This window comes from Mytilus galloprovincialis, chromosome 6 (assembly GCF_965363235.1).
Source record: "Mytilus galloprovincialis chromosome 6, xbMytGall1.hap1.1, whole genome shotgun sequence".
NCBI classification, from domain to species: domain Eukaryota; kingdom Metazoa; phylum Mollusca; class Bivalvia; order Mytilida; family Mytilidae; genus Mytilus; species Mytilus galloprovincialis.
The window spans coordinates 17,260,102-17,279,550 of NC_134843.1; the positions used below are offsets into that span (position 1 = coordinate 17,260,102).

At 32.8% G+C, this 19,449-nt stretch overlaps 1 protein-coding gene across 1 annotated transcript; it reads left to right on the plus strand.

Annotated features, from left to right (window-relative positions):
* The first annotated feature begins 110 nt into the window (after positions 1–110).
* On the plus strand, positions 111–16,857 carry LOC143079084 (centrosomal AT-AC splicing factor-like). The gene is made up of 9 exons (XM_076254249.1): positions 111–248; positions 5,573–5,736; positions 6,600–6,704; positions 9,090–9,156; positions 9,490–9,555; positions 10,932–11,054; positions 12,474–12,594; positions 12,774–12,906; positions 15,623–16,857. The coding sequence occupies exons 1-9, from the start codon at positions 120–122 to the stop codon at positions 16,191–16,193; spliced, it is 1,479 nt and encodes a 492-aa protein (XP_076110364.1). The 5' UTR covers positions 111–119; the 3' UTR covers positions 16,194–16,857.
* The last annotated feature ends 2,592 nt before the right edge of the window (positions 16,858–19,449 follow it).

A 19,449-nucleotide genomic window follows, 5' to 3' on the forward strand; every position in this document is an offset into this window, starting at 1 on the left:
CTCACTATATTATCTGAATAAAAATATAACGATTAATATATATTGGAAGCTGATTAAAGTTTATCAAAGACAAAATCGGACCCGTCTTGTTTTTAGCTTGTTCTCTTCAGATCTCCAAAATGGATTTAAGACATCAGTTTCAATATTGTTCTTTTTGCAAAATAAGCCACAAACAGAAGAAGAAACATGTCTACTCAAAAAAGCACCAATCTATAATTATGAGAATTCTTCAAAAGTTTTCGGAAAAGGTTGTCATTTGAACAGTTGAAGACATTTTTATTTGATGAATAAGAATTTTATAACTCTAAGTCCCGTTTTAGATTGTTTGCTGGTATATAATATGATTTAGTTCTAACAAAACCTTTATATCTTAATGTAACGCAAGGAATATACTTCTTTTTTTTTTTACACTTGCACACAATATTGAATGGATCTTATAACATGTACTGATGTAAGAAGGCCAGTTTACGTATATGTCAATCTCACACTCTAATTCGTATGAGATTGACATATATAATCTTGTCACTGCTAAGGCCTTTTCCCTGCAAAATTAAGAAAATTAAAACAGTCTGACCTGACCTCGTATTCACAACAAACCCGTCACTTATGAAAACATCAACAAACATACCAGGTATTTCTGACCATGCAATCATCATAACTGATACAGACATCAAACCTTTCTACTACAAATCTAATCCTCGGAAAGTCTACACCTGGGCAAGAGCCAACTGGGATGAAGTGAATAAAGATCTAGATTCACTATTATCACAGATAAGTAACAGCATCCAAAACAACCAAAATGTCAACGAAGCATGGCTGATGTTCAAGAAACACCTATTTGCCAGCCTTGATAAAAACATACCATCAAAAATAGTCAAGTCCAACAACAGACTACCATGGATAACACAAAAGATCAAAAAGATGCTGAAGAAAAAACAAAACTTGTATAACCAGGCCAAAAGAACAAAATCATGGACAAACTACCGCCATTTCCAAAAAACATGCAAAAGGGAAATTAGGAAAGCAGAAAACAATTATATTAACGACGCTATAATTGAAGGAATGAACAAGAACAACACAAAACCCTTCTGGAAGTATGTTAAGTCAAGGAAACAGGACAACATAGTGGTTGCACCACTAAAGAAACATGGACAGCTCATAAACGACAGTAAGGAGAAGGCGCAAATTCTACTGGAGCAATCTGCGTCCGTCTTCACAAAAGGAACAACTCAAACACTACCCAAAACAAACATCAGGGTAAAAGACTCCATACATCAAATTACCATCGGATCAGAAGGAGTAAAAAAGCTGCTACAGAAAGTCAACCCATCCAAAGCATCAGGGCCTGACAACATACCAAACAGAGTACTAAAACAATGCGCCGAACATCTGACCAATAATAACACTCATATTCCAGCTCTCACTAGACAGTGGTACACTACCAGAGGATTGGAGATATGCAAACATCTCTAGCATATTCAAGAAAGGAGACCGACATGCGGCCGAAAACTACAGGCCAGTCTCATTGACATCAGTACCATGTAAACTACTCGAGCACATCATATGCCGTCATATACTTAAACATCTGGAAAAGCATAATGTATTAACATCACTAAACCACGACTTTAGATCTGGATACTCCTGTGAGACCCAACTTGCCATTACAATCCATGATATGCTACAATCCTACGATAAAGGAAACCAAGTAGATATTGCGATTCTGGATTTTTCAAAAGCGTTTGACACAGTACCTCATGATAGACTCTTGCACAAAATAAACCAATATGGAATTAGAGGAAATATCCACAAATGGCTAACTTCATTCCTAACCGAAAGAAAAATGCGAGTCCAACTTGATGGAGAAAACTCAAGAAATGCTTCAGTTGAATCCGGAGTCCCTCAAGGAACGGTACTAGGACCCATCCTCTTCCTGTGTCACATAAATGATCTCCCAGAGGCAGTAAACTCATCAGTCCGACTATTTGCAGACCACTGTCTGCTGTACCGGGAAATCAAAAACCAAAATGACCATAACAAACTACAAGAGGATCTGAAATCACTAGAAAAATGGGCCGACGACTGGGGTATGCGCTTCAACGCCAAAAAATGTTATATATATGCTTAGTCTGAAAAGTAAAAGTCAGCGATTTTACAACCTTAACAACCACACGCTTGAACAAGTGTCATCCAACCCATACCTAGGACTCCAAATACAAGAAGATCTTAAATGGAAAGAACAAATAACAAATACATGTAACAAAGCCAGTTCTACCCTAGGCTTCCTTAGAAGGAACCTACAACACTGTCCTATGGAATGCCGTAAAACAGCATATATAATATAGCTCTCATACGATCAATTATGGAGTATGGATCAATTATGTGGGACCCATATACCCAAAAAGACATTGACAAACTAGAATCCATACAAAAGAGAGGTGCTAGATTCATTACCAAAGACTACAAATCAAGAGAGGAAGGATGTATGACAAAAATGCTAAAAGAACTTCAGCTCCCGTCATTACAATCAAGACGCCAACAACAACGACTGATCTTCTTTTTCAAAGTGGTTGAGGGGAAGATACCAGCGCTTCCTCCCGACGATTTAATCAAATTTCACAGACCAAAGAGACAAATCAAAGCAACAACGTACAATAACTTTGTAACAAAAAACATTATAGACCACCAAGTCCGTAACAACAAACGTGCGGTAATAGTTCCAACCAGTAAGACAGAACAATTCAAGAACTCTATTTTTGTGCGCACTGCAATAAACTGGAACCATCTGGAAGACTCAGTAGTGTGCGCCACTACTACCGAGGAGTTTAAATCAGCACTCCTCAGCAAGCGCGACTAATTGTGCGCAGACCAACCCGTCACATAATAGCCGAAAGGAATCTGTGACGTACCCATCCTAATTTCATAAGTGGGAAATACAGATACAGATACAGATAACTAAATTTTGTAAACAAATAATCTTGAAAATCATAAAAACAAAACGGAATAAGGTGTGTATTTCGGTACCGTGTATTTCACATGGACATTCACACTGCAAAATCATGAGCTAAATAGTTGGGTCATTCAGGGCTGCCAAGTCTCACGCATTAAGCCAGAGACTCATGCATGTTTATGCTTTTGGCGGCATTTTCCTTTGATCTATTGTTTTTTCTATTTGATCCTAAATTTTGGCCAAATCTCACGCTTTTGCTTCACGAAAAGTTGGCAGAACTAGTCATTGGAATTTCGTAAGCAGCCATTGATTATCTTTTTGGTTTGCCTGTCACATGTCAATAAAGAAAGAAATATGAGAGGACTATCACTTTAAAATTAAAGGTCAATTGCATGATTGTATTTGAAGATGAGGATTTGCAGTAAAGAAATAGAGATTAAACAATGTTAAAGTTTCAATATAGAATTATAAAAACACTGGCAGAATCCATATATACTGTTCTCATCCAAAATCTTGGTTTTAAACATGTGTTTTTGCCATTGAACATGCACAGTTTCATTTTAATATATCTAAATTTATAACATTCACTTTAAAGAAAGATTGATTTGAATAAGATTGATCTGTATAAAATCATCTTTTCCATTTCCATTACACTTAAGATTGGTCTTCTTAGGATTGATCTTTAGAAAGTGTAAACAGGGTCTTAGTTGCAAACTTCTGCTTTATTTAATTAATCATATATCATGTATATATAGTCATAATTTATAGTCTAGCCAACTAAAACGTGTTATGTCATTAAAACCTGAATTAATCATGTTAAATAATAACCCACACAATGACCTATTACACCCTGGCAACTAAATTTTAAGAACCTTAGAAGTTAATACTGATTGATATAACCAGGGGAAAAAAAATGAGAATCGAAACTGGAAATGTGTCAAAGAGACAACAACCTGACAAAAGAGCACAAAACATCCCAGAGCACCAATTGGTCTTCAACACATTGAGAAAACTCTATATTGTAGAAATAAATCTGTATGGTGAACTTAAGCCTGTGTGAATCCTTTCGGTAGAGTCAATGAAGTGCATACCATGGTATGCCAAGTTGTCAAATAAGCAAAAAGTGAAATCATAAAAATACAGGAGTGCAAGGAAAATTCAAACATGAGTCCCTGATCAAATGGCAAAATCAAAAGCTCAAACGCATCAAACAAATAGATAACAAATGTCATATTCCTGACTTGGTACAGGCATTTTCTTATGTGTAGACTGTATATTAAATAGTGGATTAATCCTAGTATGTCATGTATGTTGCTTCTGCTATCATTTACAGATGCAGGTTGGGTGGTATAGGAATTCTTTGTACTTTAAGTTTATTTTTGGTGATTTGGTAATTTATAGCATGTGTGGAATATTGCTTGGTCCATGAATATATGCTGGTGGCCTGTAGATCCCATCAGAAAGTAACCGCCTAGCTAAAAGCGCTGATCTACACTAACTCAACAGTATGCAGAGCAATGCTATTAAGTAGAGTTGTCTACCCTTTGAATAATTGTGTCTACCGTATTATTCTACAAGGAACTTGCATAAAAGATACATAATTGAATATTTCATATAATAATACATTGTACAAAATCCACAGTTATCCATGTATGTAAGTTTATCAGTCAGGGGACTTACTTAAATAAGTGATTTATTAATCACTTATTTAACATGATTAAGTAGCAAATTTGAAGTTTTGTCACAAATTGTGATTTTGTAGTTTTACCAAAATTTTAAACACATAGGTTTAAATAATATCTTTTCATTAGTAAAATTGAAAAAAAAATACCTTTTTGCTTCTTTTAAGTAGCAAGGTTTATGCCTTAATGCTATCATTTAGCTGCAAATTCTATTTTAGTTGAAAAAATGCTAGCCTTTACATAATGAACTGATACTTTCTCCACAGATTTTTCCCAGCAGTGGGAGTATTTTTCCTGTGAAGTTCAAGGTTTCATCTTTCAAATTATGTAATAAAATTCTACTGTTCGCATAACAATTTCACTGTTCGGGGTTGTTAAAATTAGTGGGGGTTATAAAAATAATGATACTTAAAGAATTGATTTTTGGGAAGGAAATTGAGGTATGATACATAAACAAGTGATTTTTATGTCATTATCATAGATTCAGTACAAGGTCATCACCTGAAATGACCTAGTCATCCTAGACAACACAGATGTTGGTTCTGATAATTTTAGAAACATAATTAGTCCCTGGATCATTAGTATTCTATATTTAAAGCTACAATAAAATTAAATCACTTCTTCTAGTGATTAATTTAAATTTATACTACTTAAATAGGTGATTATTAAAGAAAGACAACTCTTACTTTCAACCTTTATGGAAATAATGTTACTTGAATCAGTGATTTAGAAAATCACTCATTTAAGTAAGTCCCCTGACTGTTTATTCAGTTATTAAGGGGCCAGCTGAAGCCGCCTTCAGGTGCAGAATTTTCTTGACTGTGTTGAAGACCCACCGGTGGCCTTTAGTTGTTTTCTGTTCTTTTGTCGTGTTGTCTCTTGACACATTCCCTATTTCCATTTCCATTCTCAATTTTATTAACATTTTATTAACCTATTTCAGGTGAAATCTGCTAAATCTACATTAGACTGTCCAGATCTACAAGACACTGGTTTTGAGATTGGAGCAAAGTTTTGGTGTTATTTTTGTGTGGATGAATTTTACAAGCATCTTCAATTAGATACGTGTATAGTGAAATTTGGAGGATTGTTGGAACACATCACACTGTAAGTTCAAGATTGTTCTACATGGTGCACTTTATATAGTTATTTACTTGTATACCAGTAATAAAATAATATAAACTTCTTCACTATTATTTCTTCATAAATTATTTACACTAGGAGTTGGGGCTATATTGCAATAGACTAAGGCTTATAACCTCTGTCTGTCCAACAAAACTTTCTTTACACTTATCTCAGAAATAACTGGACAGAATGACTTCATATTCATGATACTTAGTCAGCATCTTGACTGATGAGTTGTAATGTGTGAGCTTGGTTTTGTCAGGTAAATGTACCTTCTTTTTATTGTCAATACTTTTTGACTGATGGGTTGTAATGTGTGAGCATGTTTTGGATTTGTCATAAGGTACTTCTTTATATTTGCCAATACCTTGGATTTTCACAATCAAGAAAATGTTGAATGAACCTAAAAATCATTTTCATTACACATTTCTATAGAACATATTGACTTTAGATTTGTTAAGCAGCCGAACTGTGATCGTTGCAACGTGTGTGCACTTTTCAAATCTTCCAGACACCCTATTCCTGTTATTTTCATACTTTTAAATGTGATTCATTGGAGTTATGATTTTCACGACAATATAAAAATTAGAAAAAGGGGTATGATTTTCAATAAGATGACTCTCCACAAGTCACCAAATAACACAGAAACTAACCAAACTATAGATCAATGTACTGCTTTCAACATGCATTCATGTTAGAAAAAAATCTACTAATTCTATTCAATATCGATAAGAATTCATTATTGTTATGGATATACTTAAATAAATATATGTTCTCAAATTTGTCAAGAATATATACATTATATGTAAATTTATAATTGAAATTGATTATTTGTTTTGTTACAGAGATACCCACAGAACATCTGTTTACATGTTTCTAAGGCAACATAGATTAGATGAAGAGAAGCAACAAGCTGCACAGTTTTTAATGTCACAAGATGCTTTGATAAAGTAAGCAGAAGATACCATTTATTTGAAAACAACTAATAATGAAGTTTAGTTAAAATTTAAAAAAAAACAAATAAATTAGATTATTGTCATGATGAACATATTATATTGTTTCTCACATGCACACAGCATATATTTTATCTATTTCAATGTCATGAAATTTGTATACAAAGTTAGGATTGATGATAAATGTTTTTATGCCCCCGCCGTAGCAGAGGGCATTAATTTTTACACTTGTCCCTGTGTAAGTCTGTATATCCCAACATTGGTTTAAGTTATCTAACTTAAGTTTGCCACAACAAAATATTTTGAAACTTATACACTTATAAGTTATCACCACAATACACAGATCAAGTTTGGGTTTTGGTGGCATCACTTTTACCATTCTGGAGTTATGCCTCTTTATAAATGGAAAAAATGCTAAATTTTTCATTTACGTTTTCTAACTTTAGTTGCCTCTACCAAATGTTATGAAACTTGTACACAATGCTAAGGCCAGACTTTTTATTTTATCTGTTTAACGAGAAAATTTGTAAAAAATTAGGGTCGAGGGGGCGAAATAAAAAAAAAAATAAAAGTGCAAAATTGGTCCAGTCGACACTAAAAATAAAAATAAAACCATTATAAGTGACTTTTTTTTTTTTTTTTTTTAGAATTTATCAAAATACAAGAACAATGAAATGAGAACAGACCAGTATATTAAACCAGAGAATACATATAGTTTATATATGTCTCTGGTTAACCCTTCTATTAATATAAACATAAAAACTATGTTTTGATTCTGTATTTCCACTAATATAGATCCATGGCACCACTCAAATATATCAACCTCGCTGCATATACACTATATATGTATATACCAGTCACCCAGTCAGGAACCTCTTAGTGTATGCAGAGACATATATATACACATGTGTATATATGTCTCTGGTGTAATAGTCCCAGAGTTAAGCAACTTTAACCTATAAATTGAAACAATGCTTATACGTGGAAATATATACATTAATCAAGAAGATCTAACCAAAAGTATGTTAATGCGTGTGGAATGCGTAATTTTCCCTTTTGGGATCAATTTTTGTCTGTCAGCAGTGCCATTCATGCGTCTGTAGTCATTATCGCAAGAATCCGGATTTCGGTCATAGCGGGTCCGTTTCCGATGAAATCCCGATTCCGATCCGTAGTTCTACAAATTTAAATGTCGGACGAAGAAAAATTAACAAAAATAAACGATGTTTGATACGCTATTTGGAAAGGAATATGACGTTTCTAATGCAATACATGGACGACAAGTTTACTTTAGGCTAATTTCATCAAGTTCTGATGAAGTAATAACTGATTTTGCCGAAAGTTAGAATGATTTGATGTATGCTTTCGTGTAACAAGTATGAAAAGCATGCCACCAGCTTAAAAATCTTTTAGAAGAAAATATATCGTTTATGCCTTGAATTTCTTTACTTTTAAATGAAAATTGCTGTTTCATTGACTTGGTAAAAATTAAATATTACCGATAACGAAATTGACTGAAAGCGAGTATCGTGAACAACACATTTTATTTTTTTCTGAGGATTTCGTAACAGTCGGCGGGAAAAATAATAATAAAAGTAAGAAGCACTACTTTTATTTTTATTCTAAAATCGGGAAAGGTGGAGTCGGCGGATCTCGTTAAACAGATAATAAAAAAAGTCTGGCCTAATTACGGCCGCCTAATTACCAGAAAAACATAGATCTAGTTTGAATTTTGTTGGTGTCACATTTATCGTTTAAAAGTTATGCCCCTTCACAAATGGAAAATTGTTGAATTATTTGTTTCTGTTCCCTAACTTAATTTGCATTTACCAAATGTTTTGAAACTTATAAAAAATGCTTATTACCACAAAACATAGATCAAGTACAAATTTGGGTAGTGTCACTTTTACAGTTCCTGAGTTATGTCCCTTTATAAAGTTATGTACCTTTATAAAGTTATGTACAATTGGGGCATCATCTGTGTCTCATGGACACATTCCCCATTTATTTAACTGTGAGCTACCCTTTTCTGTATTGACAATGTTCCTTTTTGTCATTCTAGAGTTAACATAAACTTGCTTGTTGTAAAAAGGTTACTTTTTTCTGAATCTTATACATGTACCATAATGTGGAATATTTACGCAATGTTAAGATTGATGGAAGTAATTCTCTTTAAGTAAAGGATTTGTTGTTTTGATTATTGTTAGGCGACTGATATATATCATGTATTAACTACATATTTCTTTATTGTTAATTTCAAAAGGCAAACCAAAACAATATAACACCAGCAGCCAGACAATCTTAGGAACCAAAGCTTTGGAACAATATGACTTTGTAAAAGATTTTGTTTTAAAGATAAGTTGTGCATTATTTTTCTTCCAGATTTAAAGAAGCTACAGTTTTGAAGTTAAGAAAGTATGAAGAAAGAAAAAGAAAAACTCTTAAAATGGTACAGTATTAAGTTAGCATGTACATGTAGGATAAAGGTCACATCAAAATAGTATTGTACCCTGAGCAACTGTGTGTATTTTGACCAGAATTGGATTTGATTTATGCGACAAGTTTTAAAATCTTGATAGGAAGACAGCCTCATAACTCAACTCCCTTCACCTACTTTGATTTATGTTTTTAACAGTAAATATTTTGTGGAAATTTTTAATAAAAAATAGTTGCCTTTTCAATGCAGCTTTCTTAAAAATATTAAGTCAAAATTCATTTAAATTGTGCATTGATTTCATCTCATCTTTATGTCAATGATTTCAAATACTAATTTTCTATTTAGGATTCTAAACACATAGAAGAGGAAGAAACCAGAAGAAAAATGATGTACCATGAATTCATGTCTGAGGTCTGTCGTCTCTCTAGCCTGTATCCATTTTGTAAAAATAATTGGTTTGGTTTATGATAAATATATGTTATAGCTGATGATTTCTGTAAAGAGTACCATGTTTGAGAGCATATTTTACCCCGGTTTCAAAAAGTAGGGGTATACTGTTTTACATCTGTTTGTCCATCCGTCAGTTCGTCTGGCCGTCTCGTGTATAATTTCTCGTCCCATCTTTCTCAGGAAATACAATATTTCTGATATTTGATTTCTGGATTTATTTGAGTCAGTTATACAGTGTGATGCATATTCAGATTCATCACTCAACAACTTCCTGTTAACGTTGTACTTTTAGCAGGGCAGGGGTATCATTAGTGAGTAGTAGATCACAGATTCACTTGTTAGAATTATTGTCCTCAAGTGGTTATTTTTACATGATTCAAAATGGGTTAGCAGTTATGTAATCATTATGTGAGAAAAATATGATAAAACATTCACACAGAGGAGAGTCCATATTTGTTTTCTTGTAGTTATTTAGAGAAAAAAAATACCAGCAGATTTAGATGCTTGATTTAATTGTCAACAGAACATAAAATGATGATTTTAAAATTGGTCTTGTTTCAATGACAAGTTTGCATATTAAAATGTCTATAACTGCAGTGCTTGCTTTAAGAGCCTTGTGTATATAATTTAAGCAGTTTCATTGTATTTCAATTTCATGGACCATCTAATGTTAAAGATTTTTTTTTATTACATTTGTCATGTTTGTTATTAAGAAATACAAATACTTATGAAATATTCTTGATTTATTTACAAAAAAATTGTACTTTCCAATGAAATATTCTTGATTTATTTACAAAAAAAAATGTACTTTCCACAAAGTATATATAGCTAGAATTAGTACATGTACTGGGTAATTTGTTAAGTCTAGCAATATTATCTTTGTAGTATGTATAAAATTGTTTTTAGTTTATCTAGTAATTTTCTTTAAACATCAATTCATGTAAGAGTTTGTAAGCCTTGTTTGAAGTTTAATCTCAGTATAACATCTTTCATGCTGTTTAAAGTTTTGTTTAAATCCATTCCTGCCAAAAACGGAATACACATATTTAGGAAATGTACCTTACCTTTTCTAATCAAATATTTTAGCAATTACTCTCAAAGCATTATGAAGTGATTTATTTTATCATTTACTATCTTCTTGGCATTAGTCCTTCCACTGCACAAACTTAACTTTTAAAAGGTAACTATTGATTTGGTTAAAATGTTTATGAAGCATTAAACTTGAAATAAGGCTATTAATCACATAAATATGTATATTAATTCACAAAAGACTTATTTTGTGAATTAAATGAACATATCTTTGCTGGTGACGTTACATTTTCCTGAATTTAAAATAGCCACAGTTAGACAGAAACAATAAAACAAGCTCTAGAAGTAATGAACCCAGAAGTGTTCCGAATGTCCAGAGAAAAGCAACTTTATCAGCACATGGTGAAGGATTGACATTTATTGGAACTCAAGTGAGTATTGTTAAAATCCATATAAGACTGTCATACAAGTGAGCGGTTTAGCTAGCTATAAAACCAGGTTAAATCCATCCATACAAAAATGTCTGTACCAAGTCAGGAATATGACAGTTGTTTTCCATTCGTTTCATGTGTTTGAGATTTTGATTTTGCCATTTGATTAGGTACTTTCCGTTTTGAATTTTCCTTAGAGTTTAGTATTTTTGTGATTTTACTTTTAATAGATGGACAGTAAAATCACAAAAATACCTACGGGTACGGGAGTTTCTCGCTACATTGAAGACCCATTGGTGGCCTTCGGCTGTTGTCTGCTCTATGGTTGGGTTGTTGTCGCTTTGACACATTCCCCATTTTAGTTATTAAAATTTTGAGGTTTTATGAAAGATAAAGGTAACAAATAAAAACATAGTTTTGTGTAGAATAAAATAGAAAATTACCTTTACTGAATCATAAATGACAGAACATATTTTTGAAGAAAGTCAATAAACATCATTCTAAAAAAAGGATATTTATGGTAGGTTTCATTTTCTGAAATTGTTTCACTTTTTTACATTTCCCAACCGAAAAAATTGTTCTCTTATAATTGTTACTAGTGAAATATCTGTTCTCGTCAAACGATTTGTTGCAATTTAATTATGACATCAAATTTTTTTGATTTCTACTGAATTTACCATTGTGCCGTCTTGAAAAAAGGTGACTATGTCTAATGACGTCACATATATAGAACACAATTTTCTGCAAATCTGCTCTTAACAGTTGAATATTAATTATTTAAAATGATTGCAAGCATTACACTTTAAATATTTAAATTTGACTGTCTCGAGTGAAGAAATATTGTAACACTTGTTGCTGTGATGGAAAATATATGTCGGTGACTGATGCCACTAGATTTGTTTCTTTTTAAAACATTATATTAACAAAGATAAATTGATTTAGAGATAATCTCACAGGTGTCTTTCACCATCTAATCATTTTATTTGTAAATTGACATTAAAGATTTATAAACAAAACAATTGATATATATAAACCACTCACATTGTGATGAAATTATAGATTCCAAATTTATTTTATAGAAATATGAACATTACAATATAACTGGTTGATTTGTAGCATTATCCTTTGATTATCCCCCCTGGATTGTACACACTTAATTTATCTCCCTAGGCAAGATTGATAAACATAAATAAATAAAATATTTTTAAGTCTTATTTATTTCTTAAATAGATGTCTGATCTTGAAAAAAATAAAGCAATTGCACTGCCAAATTAAATAAAAAAATCTCAGATTTGTCTTTTTAAAAATTTTAAACAGCAAAAGCTGATAAAATAGGAGCATACAAAGTGTAAGCATAAAGTAGATACTCAGGTTTACAGTGTCAGTGTGAAATGTTGATATTTCTTTTAACAATGACAGAATTTAGGGGCAGCTGAAGACAATGTTCATACCGATGCTCTACCACCATGGCTTCAAGGAGAGGGAGATACACATAACAGAAGTGAAATTGGTCCTACCATAGAGGATTATAATAAGCATTGTAAGTATTATAAATAATGATGGTCATATGGAAACTGCAAAATTATTTTTTATTAAAGTAAAGTTTTAAATCTGTGACTTATTTAAAGGTTCACTATTAATTTTAACCGTGTCATCTTTACTCATGATACAGTTAAGGTAGCTTACTAATTAATTGTTCTCAATCGTTCTTAATTGCAGTAGAAAAAGAGAAATCTAGAAAATTACCAGCTGGTAGAGTAGGTGCTAAGTTTGACAGATCTGGTTCTTTATCATCACAGTGGTTACCATCGTTTGGGAGAGTATGGAATACAGGGAGGAGACAGCAATCAGAGTAAGTTATTTTTCTTATTTACGGGTTTCAAAAGAGGGAAAAAAGATACCAGAGTGACATTCAAACTCATAGATCAAAAGCAAACTGACAATACAACAGTACACAAGACACAACATAGGAAACTAAAGACTAAGCAACACGAACCCCACCAAAAACTAGTAGTAATCTAAGGTGCTTCAGAAGGGTAAGCATGTGGCACCCATTGTGTTGCTCATGTTATTACAAACCTGGTAAATGATATAATTTGAAAGGTCACACTCATGAAAAGGAACAAGGTTGTAGTTACAACATAAGGAACATATCGAATATCATCTGTGAGACGGAAATATTCCATAACAGTCAACCAACTCATGATGGCGTCCGTAAAATTTATGAAGGGATGATTTCAACTTCACCATTTGGAAATCTTTGTTTTATAGCTTCCATTCAATATAGCTTAAAACATGTTAAACATCTATCCATCATAAGTTTGTGTCCTGATAAGCTGCTGTTACACAGGAATAATTTCTGTTCATCTATCACTGTTATCTATGCCACTATTTGTTAATCCACATCTCTTTCTAAACAGCTGGACAGAATTCAACCAACTTCAAAGGGTTTTCTATAAACATGATAAAGCACAAAATTTGCAACTATTTTATTTTTCATGCAAGTGATTTTGTAGGTTTCCCAAAACATGGACTTACTGAATCAGTAATTTCTGCCTTTATCTGTATGCTTATGAAATCTCAAAAACTAAGAAAGCCATTGCAACAGACTTTGGATATATATGGTTCCATGTAAAAAAAAATCGAAAATCTTTGTGAATTTTAGTCTGTCTAAAAATAGTTTTGTGAAAGACACTATAACTGATTAAAACCATATAAAAAATCACACCATATAGTAAACAGAAAAAAATGTAAATGCTTCATCTTTTTGGACTTAATTTTAGTTGTAAAATATTGCAATTTGAAAATTTAAAATGTTTAATGCCTTTTGCCTGAAGTTCATTTTGACAAATTTACCCTAGTGACCTAATCTAATGTCAATCTTAAGAATTTAGAGCTGGTTGTTTATGATTAACCTTCAGTTTTACTCCTATTGTGTAAGAATTTAGAGCTGGTTGTTTATGATTAACCTTCAGTTTTACTCCTATTGTGTAAGAATTTAGAGCTGGTTGTATATGATTGACCTTCAGTTTTACTCCTATTGTGTAAGAATTTAGAGCTGGTTGTTTATGATTAACCTTCAGTTTTACTCCTATTGTGTAAGAATTTAGAGCTGGTTGTATATGATTGACCTTCAGTTTTACTCCTATTGTGTAAGAATTTAGAGCTGGTTGTTTATGATTAACCTTCAGTTTTACTCCTATTGTGTAAGAATTTAGAGCTGGTTGTATATGATTGACCTTCAGTTTTACTCCTATTGTGTAAGAATTTAGAGCTGGTTGTTTATGATTAACCTTCAGTTTTACTCCTATTGTGTAAGAATTTAGAGCTGGTTGTATATGATTGACCTTCAGTTTTACTCCTATTGTGTAAGAATTTAGAGCTGGTTGTTTATGATTGACCTTCAGTTTTACTCCTATTGTGTAAGAATTTAGAGCTGGTTGTATATGATTGACCTTCAGTTTTACTCCTATTGTGTAAGAATTTAGAGCTGGTTGTTTATGATTGACCTTCAGTTTTACTCCTATTGTGTAAGAATTTAGAGCTGGTTGTATATGATTGACCTTCAGTTTTACTCCTATTGTGTAAGAATTTAGAGCTGGTTGTTTATGATTAACCTTCAGTTTTACTCCTATTGTGTAAGAATTTAGAGCTGGTTGTTTATGATTAACCTTCAGTTTTACTCCTATTGTGTAAGAATTTAGAGTTGGTTGTATATGATTGACCTTCAGTTTTACTCCTATTGTGTAAGAATTTAGAGCTGGTTGTATATGATTGACCTTCAGTTTTACTCCTATTGTGTAAGAATTTAGAGCTGGTTGTATATGATTAACCTTCAGTTTTACTCCTATTGTGTAAGAATTTAGAGCTGGTTGTATATGATTAACCTTCAGTTTTACTCCTATTGTGTAAGAATTTAGAGTTGGTTGTATATGATTAACCTTCAGTTTTACTCCTATTGTGTAAGAATTTAGAGTTGGTTGTATATGATTGACCTTCAGTTTTACTCCTATTGTGTAAGAATTTAGAGCTGGTTGTTTATGATTAACCTTCAGTTTTACTCCTATTGTGTAAGAATTTAGAGCTGGTTGTATATGATTGACCTTCAGTTTTACTCCTATTGTGTAAGAATTTAGAGCTGGTTGTTTATGATTAACCTTCAGTTTTACTCCTATTGTGTAAGAATTTAGAGTTGGTTGTATATGATTAACCTTCAGTTTTACTCCTATTGTGTAAGAATTTAGAGTTGGTTGTATATGATTGACCTTCACTTTTACTCCTATTGTGTAAGAATTTAGAGCTGGTTGTTTATGATTAACCTTCAGTTTTACTCCTATTGTGTAAGAATTTAGAGCTGGTTGTATATGATTGACCTTCAGTTTTACTCCTATTGTGTAAGAATTTAGAGCTGGTTGTTTATGATTAACCTTCAGTTTTACTCCTATTGTGTAAGAATTTAGAGCTGGTTGTATATGATTGACCTTCAGTTTTACTCCTATTGTGTATGGAAAGATTTGTTGGGTTGGATGAGTATTGATGAAACTTTACTTTACCTTATTTGCTTCCAGGATATTCTTCAGGAAAGAATTAGGAATGTCAAATACAACAGCTGATGTTCACAACAAGTATGATGTTAGCGAGGAGAAGACTATTAATAAAACTGAACTGCCAGTAAACATTAGACCATATGTAAAGAAGAAACGAGTTTGTGAAACAGTCACAAGCAATGAAATGGAGAGACAGTCAAATTTTGAATTACAACCTCATCACCACTCTTATCCAAATACAAACAATGGAATTGAGAGACAGTCAAATTTTGATCTACAAAATCACCACCATTCTTATCAGGCTACAGGGACACATATCCAACCATATATAAGGAAAAATATGATATCTGACGGAACTATGAACAATTTACCTAATAATAATTGCAATATGCCAAACATACATAACTTTCAAAATTCAGGACATAATACTGTTGGTCAGCTTGGTCAAGGTGTACCTTGGTATGGAGGAAATAATGAACATCAATTTAACAACTTTATAGAACAGGATAGAACTGATATCCCAATGAACTATAACACAATGAGTAATTGTAGACCGCCTTCAAGTACTGGCTCAATGCCATATACTCAGTGAAATGAGTAATTGTAGACCGCCTTTAATTACTGCATCAATGCCATATACTCAGTGAAATGAGTAATTGTAGACGGCCTTCAATTACTGCATCAATGCCATATACTCAGTGAAATGAGTAATTGTAGACCGCCTTCAAGTACTGCATCAATGCCATATACTCAGTGAAATGAGTAATTGTAGACCGCCTTCAATTACGGCATCAATGCCATATACTCAGTGAAATGAGTAATTGTAGACCGCCTTCAATTACTGCATCAATGCCATATACTCAGTGAAATGAGTAATTGTAGACTGCCTTCAAGTACTGGCTCAATGCCATATACTCAGTGAAATGAGTAATTGTAGACAGCCTTCAATTACTGCATCAATGCCATATACTCAGTGAAATGAGTAATTGTAGACCGCCTTCAATTACTGCATCAATGCCATATACTCAGTGAAATGAGTAATTGTAGACCGCCTTCAAGTACTGCATCAATGCCATATACTCAGTGAAATGAGTAATTGTAGACCGCCTTTAAGTACTGCATCAATGCCATATACTCAGTGAAATGAGTAATTGTTGAAAAACATGTCTACATTTTATAAACATAGTATATTGAATAATGCTGTATTTGTTTACAGAATTGAAATTACAGGAAATAAAACATCTGTTTTCACTTTATTGCTTACTATTTTTTTTTAAAAACAAGTGTACTTTAATTCCAATGTAAAACCAGGTGCTCTGCCGGGCGCAGCTTTATAGGACCCCAGTGGTTGAACCCCGAACAGTTGGGGCAAATTTGGTCACAATATTCAAGCTTGATTCTGTCTGAATTTGGATTGTTATCAAATTTTTGACATAATATAGGTTTTTGTCACAAAATTAATGTTGTCAAAGATCTAAAAAATCTATTGCCCAATACTGTGCAATTGAAGATTTTTTCTTGAAACTTTTCAAAATTCGAAATTTGAAAAATTTTGAAAAAAAAGGAAGCCCTTCAAAAAATGGTAAACAAAAAATCCCCCCCAACTTTTTGAAACCCCCTTTAAGCAATAACCCTTAAACTCAATCCCATGCTTTCCATTGCAGGATTGAACCTTGTAGTACAATTTCAGAGAGATCCATACACTTAAACACAAGTTATTGTCATGATTGTTTGGGAACTAGAAACATGCTTCTTTTTGGCCCTTTTTTGGCCCCTAATTCCAACATATTTTGGGCAATTAATCCAAAACTTAATCCCAGCCTCCCCTTTTTTATATGGTACATTGTGGTACAATTTCAGAGAGATCCATACAATTACACATAAGTTTTTGTCTTGAAACTAGAAAAATGCTTGTTTTGACCCCTTTTTGGCCCTTAATTCCTAAGCCCCATAACCCCTAAAATGAATCCAAACCTTCTACTTGTGGTTTTAAACATTGCAGTATGATTTCAGAGCAATTGAAATACTTCTACACAAGTTATTATCCTGAAACTAGAAAAATGCTTGTTTTGGGCCCCTTTTGGGCCCCTAATTCCTAATTGGTTGGGACCATCATCACCAAAATCAATCCCAACCTTCTTTTTGTGGTATTGAACCTTCTGAAAAATTTCATGAAGATCTAATCACTTAAACTAAAGTTATTATCTGGAAACCAATGTGTCTTCGGACAACGACGAGTCGTATATAAACAAGAACGGTTCCAACACAATGAAATGTCTTACCTGCTATACTTTGATTGCACTTCTGTAATATGAGGGTTTTACCACAAGTACACATAAAATTAACATAAACAATTATCCAAATGAGTTAAAAGTCAGAGATACACAGCCAAACAGACATTTGCACCTAACAATCATTTTTCGGAAGTTGATCTTAACTTAAAGTATATAAGAATTAGACATGGCCTGGAAAACTTAACATTGATTAATGAACTATGACAAGGAGATCAAGGTCATATGAAACCTAGCAGACAGACATTTGCACTTTATTATCATTATCTGTAAGAAACAGACCTTATCATAGTTATGTGATAAATTTTAACCTTGAAATTATTTAATATAAAAAAGATGATGTGGTATGATTGCAAATGAGATAACTCTTCACAAGCTACCAAATGACGCCGAAATTAAAAAATATTGGTTACTGTACAGCCTTCAACAATGTGCAAAGCACATACCACATAATCAGTTATAAAAGGCCCAAAATGACAAATGTAAAACAATTCAAATGAGAAAACTAACAGCATAACTAATGTACAAAAAAATTAAGGAAAAACAAATATGTAATACGTCAACAAATGACAACCACTTAATTACACGCCCCAAACTTGAAACAGACACACACATACAGAATGTGGTTGGGTAAAACATGTTAGCCGGATCCCAACCTTCCCCTAACCTGGGACAGTGGTGTAGAATGATCTAACAAAATCACAGAGTATACATGACTGGGTACTTGTACATCCCAACCACAAAAAGACCTTAAGAACTGATCTGAAAAAAATAATGCATATAAGAATAAATTATAAATCAGTACACATACAACATGCAATGAATTTAGTGTAAAGACGTTATAAATATAGAATATAAACCATACATTGTCTCGAAATATAAAAATTATATGTACAAGGCTTAAAAACAGGTAGAAGCAAGGTTGTGCCGAGCATTTCTACCTGTTTAGAGCCGAATACTGATCTGAAAATAACTTAGTTAGATCAGTTTGAATGCTAAAAATTAGCTGAAAACTGCATCTTTTCCCGATAAGTCACCGTTTGACGTCGCGAAAATAACAATTTACGTTAACAAAGTCATTACCTCCCCTGTAACTGTATCGTATGCCCTTAACTGGTAGCACCTGTTGTGTTACTCATTTTAAAACTGTTGATAAGATATATTTGGTGCTGAAGCATCACACAAACATCTGATAGGTTAGTTGTTGTTTGACTAACACTAATGCATCTTCAAGTCATTTACCATTGGTACATGTAAGCTAGGCAGACATTTCTTTGATTAAAAACAAAATTCAAGTACTTGCAAAGTGTTTTATGTTTGTACCAGCTGACAGAGCAGCTAAAATGTGATAGTATGAACTACAAGAAAGTCCTTAAGAATGAAATTTTACATGCAACTACATTTAAGGCTCTTCCGTACACACAATATAGTAAATAATCATGTCACTACCACACCTCAGCTTAATGCTTCTTCTGAACAGGTTCTCACTATGCATTGGCTACCTCTAGCTACACAAAAGCATCCATAAAATATCATTTTATCTTGGCCTCTAGTGAG